We start from the raw sequence: 12,497 nt of genomic DNA on the forward strand, positions 1-12,497 counted from the left end.
GAGGGGCTCTAAACAGTCAGGAAGCCCAGCTGGGACAATTCTTTCCAAGTAAGCACAGTTTACAAGCACAGGGTAGAGATTTCTTAGGCTCAGGGGATGGTCTTGCACACCTGACCACTTGGTTTTAAATGTCTGCTCAACTTCACCATCCTGAGTCCAGCACAGGCTCTGGGCTTTCCCTTAGTGCTCCATGGCCTTACAGCAGCTACAACTCATTTGACCCCCTTTCCCACTACAATGTACCTGGTTTTGCTGACTTGGGATGGAGGGACCACCTTGCCCATGCAGGGGGCACAGTGTCATTTGACATCCAGATCTTTCCCTGCCTCCTTCCTTTGTCCTCCCAGCTGCCTGAGCCTCTCCCTGGCTCAGGGAAATCTCAGATTGCAGGTGATTCCAGACTTGCCCTCATCTCTTTCAAAGGCAAAGTCAGTATTTTCACAGTTGGTGTAAAGTGTGGCCTGTCTGAACTTCCCACAGGCAAGCTGCAACTGCATGGAATACATTGTTTCTTTCCTGATGCTTGTAGCTCTCTTCTGAGGCAGAAAGAGCAGAAAGCTCTCAGTAAGGCTCATACTCAACAGATGTCAAGGTAGGAGGGGGGAGGGTGTCCAGTTGCTTTCTCTCACCATGAAGGTGAAGCCTCCTGTTCCTCCCTGGACATCACCTAGGGCCAAAAGGTTTCCTGGCTGCTCGTTTCATTTATAGCTTCTAAAGGTGTGTGGCTCTCATTTCAAATGACAGTGAAATGGCACCAGGGTTAGCAGCCACTAAGAGTAGATGCCATGGGGCTGGAGCTGAGGTGCCTTAGTGGTCTAGGAAAGAACATGCCATTAGAAGAATCTGGGATGGGAAGGGTATGGCCCAAACTTCCCAGAAGTGCCAGGTTGAAGGCTGGGCACAAACTGAGACGTGAAAGAAGCAAATAAGACCAAGCAGAGGGGCAGACGGGCACATGGAAAAAGAGGTAGGGAAGCTGATGAGACAGGAAAGGTGGGCAGAGTGACAGAGCTCTTAGCAGTGAAGAGTGTTAGGGGCATGAAAGAGGTCTGGGCTAGTGACCCCAGTGGGTGGCAGCGTTACACTTCTGGAGCCTCCGGGTGATGGGGATAGGCTGTCCATCTGACACACGGTAGAGGCTCACTGTTCTTCCTGCTGCTTCTCATGCCTACAGGTGGCCTCATGGATTCTCTTCTGGGTTTCCCTGGCTCTTCGCAGTGTCTCAGGGCCATGTAGCCACAGAAACGGCTACTATGTATCACTCAGAAAGTACTTCTAGGTGCTAGAGATCTTCTGCTTTCCATGTCGGGTGTGCAACTGAGAAATCAGCCCTCGGCTTCCAAGAGCTTTGCTTTTCCAAATTTTAATGCGGCCTCTTCCTCCGTGCATTTCTCTGACTAAATCACAGCCACCCTTACCAGACCCCTTCAGACCCTCAGCTATAAGTCTGCCAGACCTAGCAGATTAGAATCCATACTGCTCTGTAAAGTCTGAAAGACAGACAGTAAGTACAAGAAGAAGCCTTTCTATGCAGGATCTGGAGCATGTGTTAAGAAGTTGCTCATTGTTTATCTGAAATTTGGATTTATCTAGCAACTCTACTTAGCTTTATGTGGATTTGGTTTGGGTTGACCTGTGGGAGGAGCCTGCAAGAAAACAGGAAGTGTGGTCAGAAAGAGGAAGAGTGCATTTTCAGGTCCACAGCAAGGGGCCACAAGCACCCACTCCATGGTTGGTCTCTGAGGCTCAGCTCCCACCCGGCTTTATATCTCTGTTCTCCATTTGTCTCTTGAAGAGACATGCTCTCATCTGACCCAGCCAGGCTCCTCCTCTCTCACCCTCCACTCTTGGCCTTTCTAGAACTCATGCCTATCTTTCTTCCCCCATCCAAAATGACCTGCTTAGCTCCTCCGTCACCTGCTCAGGTCTGCAAGCTTCTCTTTCTGGGACCTGCTTAGCTCCCTCCATCACCTGCTCAGGTCTGCAAGCTTCTCTTTCTGGGACCTGCTTCCCAAGTCTGGCGATGACCACATCTGGTCATTGTATTGCCACCGAGCCAAGGACAGAGACCATCAGTCATTCCCACACGTGTTAGGAAATATCCAGAAAGACTTAAGCAAGCCCGATTTTCTGCCAGGTTCTTCAAGGCTATCACCTCTGGTGTTTGCGCTTTTTCTGCACAAATATGAGGAAGAAGCCATCACCTGAAAGCACCCATATCATTCTTTCAGGGATAGCTAAAATGCAAAGCTGCTTTCCCAGCCCACTGGCACCCGCGTCTACAGGAGGAGGGCACTGGTCCTCCTTGCGGCAGGTTGCAGCAGATTGACTCCTTCTAGATGGGAAGTATGAGGGGATGGCCAAGCCTCGGAGCCATCAGATATCATCATCACCATCACCACCATCATCATTACCTTCACCATCACCATGATGCTATTTCAGCCACACCGTGCTTTCAGGTTAGAGACATTCTTTCATTTAGCTTCCAACAACTCTACAAGTTGAAAAATACTATTCTTTACTTTCCAAATGGGGAAGAGAGGTCCCCAAAATGACCTGGTGCCTTGCAGGTGATCTCGGGGCAATGGGGAACACCCCAAAGTAAAGACTTTCCTGGTTTGCTTTGGTCCCTAACTAAAAACAGATGGGCAGGCAGAAATGGGCCATAAACAAGCAGATGAGCGAGGTTCGATTACAGCACTCCAGACTCAGTGCTATGCAGAAGAGTCCATCCTCGGGGGTGCCTCGTCTCCCTAGAAATATCTCCCAGAAGACACCCATACACAGAGTGTGAGTCTCATGAGATGGGACGGAAGGTAGCCCTGGCCTACAGTTTGGTAACCATAGCTGCCATCTGTGTGGAGCACTGTAAGAAGGGTTTAGCTCACCCCACATAGAACTGGCCACTTAACTCCAACTCACGCTTTCTATACTTACCCAGTTATAGCTTTTTTTTTTTTTTGTCAAGTAACAGCTGTCCGTACTCTGTAGCACTGATATCCAGATAATCTGCTCTGATAAGTGGGGATCCAATCCAGCTCTTCCTCTTATGGCTGAAAAACCATCTAATTCCAGCCTCGGAGTGCTTCAGTATCATTAGTTAATGAGTGTAAACAGAGGCACCCCCCAAATGCCAGCACATGGGCTGGGTTCTCAGACGCATAGGAATTTAGCAGCAACAGCTTGTGTATGGGCCGTACCTCCTCAGCAAGCCTGACTCGCCTATGGGGTATGAGTTTCACACTCATTTTCAAGAATCCCAGAGAGTTCCTTTAAGTTCCCTAAGTCAACCAGTAAACCCAGCTGTGTCCCTTAATGAGACTGTTTTACAACTTATGATTCTACCCTGTGGCCTCTTGAATAAGACTCGTCTCTCAGGAAGCCCAGCCGCTGATGTAGCTCAGTGGTGGAGTGATTGCTAAGCTTGCTTTAGCAAGGCCCTCCCTTCCATCCCCAGCATCATGAAGCCCAAGCCCAGGGGAGCCAGGCTGTTGATTTGAGGCAAGGCTGTGACCAGGATCTCCCCTCAGCCCCTCAGCCCCTCAGCCCCTCTTCTCCTTGCTTTTGTCCCCGCAGGTCTGACTGGCTGAAGCCGTGCTGTGGGAAGAGAGCAGCCGTATGGCAGGTATTTTTGCTCAGTGCAAGTCTCAACAGTTTCCTGGTAGCCTGTGTAATATTGGTGGTGATCCTCCTGACTCTGGAGCTTCTCATAGATACAAAGCTTCTCCAGTGTGAGTAGCCGGAGAGACACACATGCAAATACATATGTCAATATTCACTGTGCATCCGCATCCCTCAGGGGTCCCCAACCTGCACTGAGATTGTCCCCAGGCCTGGGCTACCGCCGAGCTAGCTGCGGGCCCCACGATGGCCCACGGGGATTGCCACTGGGGAGGGAACACATTTGGCAGCTTCTCTGTCACCACTGACACACTTTGTCCCTTTCTATCAGTCCCCTCCCCAGCATTCCACAATCAGAAACCGATGAGACAAAAACAAAAGTTGGGGACCCCTGCGTGCATTTTTTTTGTTGTTGTTCTCATTTGGAATTTTCCAGGGTGAATTTTTTTCTGGCTTAAACAGAGTTCCATTTGGGGAAGTGGATCCCCTGTAGTAACTACACAGCAGCCACTTATGTCTGTACCGTTCCGAAGCGGGTGGCCTCATTCACATGTGTCTTGATAACTCTGAAGATGCTTTTCCACACCTACACCCCCAACCCCGCCAGGAACCGTGGATAGGACAGGGCCCCATTGTACAGACAAAGCCGACAATTTGAAGTTTGTGGGAATTTGGAGGCTTGCCCTAGGTCAGAGGAACAGACCGGGGACTTCAAGCCTCTGGGATGTGCAACTTTTTGGTCACTTTCCTTACTTTTAGGACTGTTTCCAGCCTCATGATGTCTGTAGTTTGGCACCACCTGTGGCACCAGGAGGCTTAGCTTCTTCTGATACACTGGCAATGTGGCTGTCACAGTGGAGGCCACTTCCTGTCTTTACCCTTGGAACCCCTGCTTGGTATAGCAGAGGCCCAGAGGCCCGAGTATCTGGCCCTTGGCTGTGACTGAGCAGCCAGCTTAGGGGAAAGTCCACACACACCTTTCTTGATCCGGGAGGTAGACCATTCAAGTACGAACACTTTAAAAGTGGAATTACTGAAACAGAGAGCTTTCATTTCCCACCACTGACAGAGTTCAGGACAAGAGGTTCAGCCACCCCTGAACCCATTTTGTCCTCTCGTCTTCTCAAATGCCCTGAGTCCTTTACTGGTTCTCCTATGCTCGGGGGTTGTCACAGCTCCCTCCAAGACACACCAGCCTTGTCTGCTCTCTGGAAGAGCACAGAATTGCTTTTGTCTGATAAGCCTAGTTGGGTTTTATGTAGCCGCTGGCCCCTTGGTTCCAATTAAAGTATCTTCCAGCATTAAGTGGTTTTACACTGAACCTGTCTTCAATTAAACCATGCTGTAGGCTTTCCCTCCACGCATCCAGACTGCCTGCGTTTTATGAGACCTAACCATAATGGAGTCCTTCTTTCTCTATGGTGGATTGTGCTGGGGCCCAGAGCTCCTCGGGCTGTGACGAGGCTTCAGGTAGAACTGAGAAAGCAGCCGACACTGGAATTTTGCTTAAAATTAAGTATCCAGGAGATTGATTTTGGTGGGAGATCCAATAGCAGCCCATAAAAGGCATCTTAAATTCCATAAAATGCACAATCCGAGATTTATGGCTCTTCTAAAGCAAACCATAAAACAGGCACAGGAATTCATTTGAGAAATAATGGGGAGGGATTTTATGTATCCAGAATCATCTGAGGTCTTTCCAGAGTCACATGGGCCTCAGCCTCTTGGTTCCCAGTGGTATTCATATGGCTCAGTATGTGGAGGAATTCACGGTGTAGCCAGGGCTCATCCTTCGAGGGTCACACTGGCCCTGCACCAGGGGGCCCAAGTGTCTCCATCCTGGAACCAGCTATTGTAGCCTTCTTCCTCTTGGATTTGCTTGAAGACCTCATTTTTATCCACTCCCATGGTTTACAGATTCTAGAATCACAGAATCTTCTGTCCAATGGAAATATCTTTCTTTGATCCCAGGGGAACTTGACCCATTAGAAACAAGCCCTCTAGGGAGTCAGCATGGCCTGTTTGCCACAGCACCCCTGCCTCCTATCCCCAAAGTCCCACTGATTCACACGGAGAATTTCTTCTAGAGAGTGTTCTGCTCGCTCTCTACCAAGGTCACCCCACCTTTGTCTGGACTCCAGCACTTTGCCTTTAGCCTCACTGGCATATAAACTGTAACCCACTAGTGTTCAGAAGCTGTCTGTGGTGTCCTGTCCTTTAGAGGGGACTTCCAAGGATGCCTGGCTAGCTGAAAATAGAGTAAGGAGCCCGCAGTACCAGTCTCAACCTTGTCTGCCCCAGCCCAGAGGCCCGTAGCTCCAGCCATCTTTCCAAAGCACGCTGCCATCACCGCCATCGGCACTACTGCAAGTTGAGAATGGAAAGGTAGAGAGGCTTGCCTGGAGCCCCACACAAAGTGCATTGAGCTGTGGAGACAATGTGCAGACAACTTTGCTGTGGTCATGACCCCTCCTCCCCTGGGTCTGGCTAGGGCACAAAAGATAACAGCAGTGGACAGGAGGAATCTGGAGATGGCCTTTGAGGAGGAGAAGGTGGCAGCTGCTAGGGAGAAGAATATTTGGGCCACGGTGCTTTCACTGCCTCCACACGACCACTGGGTATAGGTGTTCTAACTCTCTGACCCAGTTTCTGACTGACCTAATGGTTTCCACAAGCACCCAGGAGTCCCCAGGGGCCCACAGAGGTCTACATTCATGCATCACAGCCCCCTAGACTGGTGCGTTCAATTCCTCACCTCTAAACCTGGTCCTCACTGTGTTCGTTGCAGTTTCCAATGCTTTCCAGTTTGCTGGTGTCATTCACTGGATCAGTCTGGTCATTCTCTCTGTGTTCTTCTCAGAGGTAGGTAAAGATTTGGGCCCTGAAATCTCTTTGGGGTGACACTCCCAGGGAACCTGGGCTTCGTTTCACTACGCATTTCCTCGTGTTGGGGCCGCTACCATCTCTGAAGCTGAGTTTCACCATAGGATATGGCACAAGAAGTGTTCACAGACACATACATGCAGGATAGTGGCCAACCCAGCAGCAGGCGTTTGCTTCTAAGTAGGCAACCTCTGCTCTGAATCTGGAATATATGCAGGGTTGTCAGCTGAGGTCCGGTGATGAACCTGAGAAGGAGAGATTGAAGGAGTGACATAGCTGAAGAACGGAAGTTGTTGGTGTGGCCAGTGATGTGTATTCAGGGAGCAAGGCCCAGAAAAATCAGATGCAGAAGCGATTAGGCTTTGCTTGCCTTGGGGCCAAGGCATAGAATGCAGTCTTAGAGCTGAGAAGTGGACTTAGCCAGGTCCTGTGACAGGATGGAGTCCCAGGCTGGCAGATATCCCTGGGACAACAGAGAGCCATGTTTCTGAAGGCAGATGCTTCCTAGTATTACAGGAATTGGTGGCTGAAGTTCACATCTGGAACACTAAGTGGTATCTCCTAGCCCCTTGGGTTAGTGTGAAAGTAGAACAGACCCATGTGGCCACTGGGTCACTTGACAAACCTTGGCAGCAGGGCATTCCTCAGTTTTTACATGGGGAGTGATTGACACCTCTTTTGAGCAGTTCCAGTGCTGGCAATGATACTGTGACCCATGTCTGTGGGACTCTGGTTTGTAGCTGTTTAAGATAGGGCCTTCCTGAAGGATGGGAAAGGCTTCATGCTGTGGGCAGTGAAGGGCAGAGAGTTTCATATGGAACCGGTTCTTTCAACTACAGCCAAAGTCTGACCAGGTCAGCTCGCCCCCTGTTCACTCCACCCAGGTATCCCCTCCTTCCACCACAGGTACACACCTGTCTACAGAGAGCCCCAGTAGGGTCTTTCAATGAGAGATAAACACAAATAAGGTATGGAGCCTTCTGGGAACAGGCATGGCTGCATACACACAGACATGGGTGCACACATGCACAGGCATGGGTGGGCACACACAGACATGAGTGCACAGACACAGGGATGGGTGCACACACACAGGAATGGGTGCACACACAGGCATGGCTACACACACAGGCATGGGTGCACACACACAGGCATGGCTGCACACATGCACAGGGATGGATGCACACACAGGCATGGGTGCACACACAGGCATGGGTGCACACACACAGGCATGGCTGCACACATGCACAGGGATGGATGCACACACAGGCATGGGTGCACACACACAAGCTAGTGCACTGAAGCAGAGAGCACAGCACAATCCCAGAGGGAGGTGGTGGGCCAGAGAAGATGAACATGGGAGAGGCTATAGAGCGAGCAATTGTTTCTTGTGGTCAAAGAACCCAAGAGGCCAGAATCCCAGTGCCTCCTCTGGCCTAGCCGATTGCTCTGCTGTCTCTCTTTCCCTAAAAATCAGAGGTCTAGATCTTCTTCTTCATGGGGCTGGACTGGGTAGCCAGTGTAGCAAACATAGAACACTGTCTTCTCCAGGCCTTGGCTCTTGTGAGCATGTGCTACAGCTGAGACAGCTCCTGCAGGCCCCAACTGTGAATTCCCAGGAACTTCCCAAACCAGTTTACTGAGGCCATTGCTGGTGCTCGGGTACCTGGAAAGGCCGATCAGTATGTTGGATCCCAGCTGTAGCTTGGGATCTCCATAGGGTCCATTCCTGCTTGGCCCCTCATCTCTGCTTGCTGGGATTCCCTCCTGCGAATCCCTGGGCCAGGGCCAGCTGTCTCCTTGATGCAAACCTTGGAAAATGTGCCCGTGCCTGTGACTGCCAACAAAAATGTTTAATCAGTTGCTGCGGCTCTTCCCTCTGCTTTGGTTTTATTGGCTTTTGCAGAATTTATTGCCCAGTGTTAATTTGGCATCCCCTTCCTGTCAGTACCAGAGACAAGCCACCTGAAACAGACGAGCTCCTGTGTGCAGAATAACAGCCGCAGAGACTGGACAGCCAACTCCCACAAAGTGGGAACAGGACTGGGGCTTCCCACAGACTCGGCTTTCTCCGCAGAGCCTGTGGGGATGCTGAGAAGGACCAGTTCCTTGCCTTGGACCTTGTCGTAGGTGGGGAGGATGGAGTGGAGCTGGGTTACCAAAGCAGCAGTAAAAACTCTCTCCTGTGCAGTCTGCCCAGCGTGAAAGAGGGGCTGTGTACACTGATCTCCTGCTGAGGCATCCTGGCTAGCAAGAGTGGGCTTCTGTACTCTCACAGAGCACCAGAGAGCCAAGCATCAAAACCTTGGTGCCAGCCAGCTCTCAGATGCCCCCTTAGCACAGGATTGGTGAAGGTGAGCCTTTTGTGCCTTCACAATGACTGGGGTACCTCTAACAAAAAGCTAAAGAACCCAGTCTCCCCCAGCAGTGTCTCGGGCCTGCATGTTTGCCTGCCAAAGTGCTAGTGTGGTCCTTATAAAGTATCATATAGGGCCAGAATGTAGCTCAGGTGGTACAGTGCTCGCCTAGCATGCACAGAGCCCTGGGATCGAATCCCACACTCCATAAGCCAGGTATGGCAGTGAATGTTCACAATCCCAGCACTCAGGAGGTGGAAGGAAAATGAACGGGAGCTAAAAGTAATCTTCTGCTACATAGAAAGTTCAAGGAACAGCCAGGGATCCATGAGATCTTGTCTCAGAATACATACATACATACATACACACACACACATACACACATACATACACATATGCATACACACATACACATACATACATACACACATACATACACACACACATATATACTACGTACATACATACATACACATACATATATACACACACATACATATACATATATACATACATACATACATACATATTACATATTACATATACATACATGAATGAGTGAGAAGGTCATCCCAAGGTTATAACAGTTATGGTCAAAACTGGACAGAGCTCTCTGGGCTTCTGTCTCTTGTGACTGCCCTCTAGGGACCTGCCATTGGCAGGTCGAGAAGGAATGGGGAGTTTGGGTGAAAGACCAGGGCTAAGGCCGGACACAGAGGTCTGACCAAGCAAGGCCTGTGAGTGCAAACCAGGGATGAGCAGCTCTCTCTTCTCATCTGGGAGAAGTGCAAATGTCCCCTCTTAGATCTGGCCCCTTCTTTCTCTGGTACATACCCAGGGATGCTGCTAAGAGCCGAGGGTCTCTTGAGAGGTCAAGAGGCCTTCTCTAGCTAGCAAGAGGGCTGCATTGCTTAGGCTAGTTCCACACAGGTGAGCCACTGAGGGCTGCTGCCACCCCAGGGTCCTTTGCTTATTTTCTGAGCATTGCTCCATACCTAGTTTCAACTGAGTCTTAGGGAAGGACAATGGGCCATGTTACAGGTTGGGAAATTGAGTCCTGGAGAGGTGGGGAAAACTGTCCAGAGTCCTCAGGGGGAAGTCAGACACAGACCCTGGTGGGTGAGAAGTCCATGGCCCCATCTTCAACATCCTAGAGTAATGAGGCTGCTCCAGGAAGATGGGCCACTTTGTCCTGGGCAGGTCTCAGGGTACAGATAAGACAAAGGCTGACAGTCTGGCTTGGGCTCAGTTCAAGGACATCTGCTCAAAAAGTGAGTTTGGGGCTTTCTAAAATAAGCAGGATTAGGCAGACTAGGGTGAAGTCCCAGCAGGGGCCAGGGGGAAAGTGTGTTCGTGCAGCTGGGCCCTGTGGTGCTTGGTCATACAGGGTCAGCAAGTTCCCACAGGACCTTGGACAACAAGAATAAGCAGAGTCTTTGGACTCAAGATGAGAATTGTGCAAACGGGGTTTCCTAAGCATGGTCTGCCCTTGGCTAAGACCAGGCCCAGCTGGCCACCTGGAAGCAGAGAGGCCACTGCTCCTCTTCGTGGGGTTGCAGAAGCTCTTATAGCCTCCTGCGCTCTTTCCCAGGGAGAAGAGACCACAGCAGACCTGTAGATGGGTCCTCAAGGTGCTGTCTGTGCAGTGCCAGCTGTAGCTCCTTCCTCCTTCCCTCCCCTTCTCCCACCTGCTCCTTTTTCTTCAGATATCAACTCAACTAGTCTCGGCTGACTAGCAACCCCAAGAACCCTCTAGTTTTGCTCTCCCGGGTTCTTTGAGAACAATACCATACCAGGCTTTTACATGGGTGGTAGACTCCCATGTTTACATAGCAAGCATTTACTGGCTGACCCAGCTCTCAGTGTGACTACTCATAACGCTCAAGTGTACAAGTTGGTGGCATTTGGTACACACACAATATGCGGCTGGTGCTGCCAGCTGGGTCCAAAGCAGTTTTACCCCCAAATGAGACCCCACACCCATCAGCAGTCATTTCCATGTCTCCTTTACATACCTCTTGCCAACTCAAACCCACCCTATGTCTCCATGTATTGAAGTATTCCTGTTTCCTGTAATCAAGATCATGCACTAGGTGGCCTTGTATGTCGGGCCAGCTTCTGTCACTGAGCATATTTTCAGGATTGGTCCACACTGCAGCATGAGTCAGGCCTCTGCCTCTTTTCTGTCTGAGTAATATCCTTTCATATGGGTATAGTACATCAGTCGTCAGCTGAACCAAGTGTCTTTTCTACAATTTACATTTTTTAAGGGGAGAAGGGAAAGATGTCAGCCACTGAGTCATTTCTGTCCACCATGTGGGTCTTGGGGCTCGAACTCAGGTTGTCTAGCTTGTGGAAAGCCCTTAGCTTTTGAGCCATTTTACCAGCCCTAGTCAGGTGTCTTCTGATGTCAGCTGCAGTAGCTCCTCTCTGACAACAACTTCCCAGAAATGTCCCTGAGCAGCCCTGACTCCCGAGGGAGCCCAGATCTGGTGGCCATTTGTCACGTGAAGTTAATTGCCAAACTAAACTGAGCCACACACTTCTCTTTCTACATCAGCAGCTTCCTAGTGATTCTGTATCCTCGGGGAATACCTCTTCTGCCTATGCTTGTCTCAGGAGGGCCCTGGGAGCCTCAGTCACCAGATAGGAGATGGGAGAGTGTGTGGGACTGTCTGCCCTCTTTGCTCCAGAAGATGAAGGGAGTGTTTGTTCTCATTGTCTGTCTGAGTGAAAGTTCAGCCATGAAGACATTATATGACCTGGGACAAGTCACTGCCTCTCTCTGGGCATTGTTACATGAGCATCAATATAGGGAAACTGGCCCAGAATGTGGGTTGCCTTCCTGACCCCACCTGCTTAGGCTGTAGGGTGGAGACTTTCCTCTCTCGCTCTCTCCATGTTTCACACTGATGTGGGAGAATCAGGTTCCAGACCTGCCCCTGTAGCCATGAGAGCCAGAGTCCATTCACTCATGCCCACCTGCTAGTGCAGAGTGGACAGTGCCTCCAACCCCTGAAAGGCTCAGCCAGGTACCTTTCAGGTGGAGACATCATGAACAGCTCTTAGGTTCTGAGCACAGGCTTTCAAGGGCCTGCCTTCATCCTAGACATTTCTAGAAAGTTCCGTCCTGCCTGCTACTCCATGCTAGGTCCTGAACTTGATTATTTCAAGAAACGGGATGGAAGACTTATGCTGTCCCTCCTCCCCCGTCTCCCGGCACAGGTCTGGGCATGGGACCCCAACCGCCGAAGGAGCGAATCAATTAAATATGTATCTGAGAAATCACTGATGAAAAATCTCACTTCCACATTTCCTTTGCCAAGACTTTGTAAATGACCTCTAGGCGCTTGCAGGTCAAATGTGAAGATAATTATTCTGTGTAAGACGGAGAGTGCTGGTTGCTGTCCACAGTGTAGCTCAGAGTCAACAGAAGTCTGCAGTCATGTAGATGGCCGACTTGCCAGGCTGCTGGGCCAGGAATTACAAGGGCTTGTGCTGTGCCACATGACAGTAGGTGTCCCCCACCCCCACAGCCTTCTCCTCAGAAAGCATCCTTGTTGACCTGACCCCAGAAACAAGCGGGACTTGACATTTGGCCATGAGGGTTATGTTGGCTAGGAGGCCACAGGACAGACA

General features: G+C 50.4%; 1 protein-coding gene across 8 annotated transcripts in view; it reads left to right on the forward strand.

The window, feature by feature from the left end:
- Tmem266 (transmembrane protein 266) overlaps window positions 1–12,497 on the forward strand; it is a 111,433-nt gene that overhangs the window by 67,252 nt on the left and 31,684 nt on the right. For 3 of the 8 annotated variants that reach the window (XM_030244380.1, XM_030244379.1, XM_006511161.3), the window contains 3 exons: window positions 2,232–2,459; window positions 3,577–3,731; window positions 6,410–6,483. In XM_030244380.1, the coding sequence (XP_030100240.1) occupies window positions 2,428–2,459; window positions 3,577–3,731; window positions 6,410–6,483 (261 nt within the window). In that variant the 5' untranslated portion in view covers window positions 2,232–2,427. Of the gene's footprint in view, window positions 1–2,231; window positions 2,460–3,576; window positions 3,732–6,409; window positions 6,484–12,497 lie in introns of those variants that run through there. The other 5 variants (NM_001357568.1, XM_030244381.1, XM_006511164.1 and 2 more) reach the window with 4 other exon arrangements.

Source organism: Mus musculus, chromosome 9 (assembly GCF_000001635.26).
Source record: "Mus musculus strain C57BL/6J chromosome 9, GRCm38.p6 C57BL/6J".
Taxonomy (NCBI): domain Eukaryota; kingdom Metazoa; phylum Chordata; class Mammalia; order Rodentia; family Muridae; genus Mus; species Mus musculus.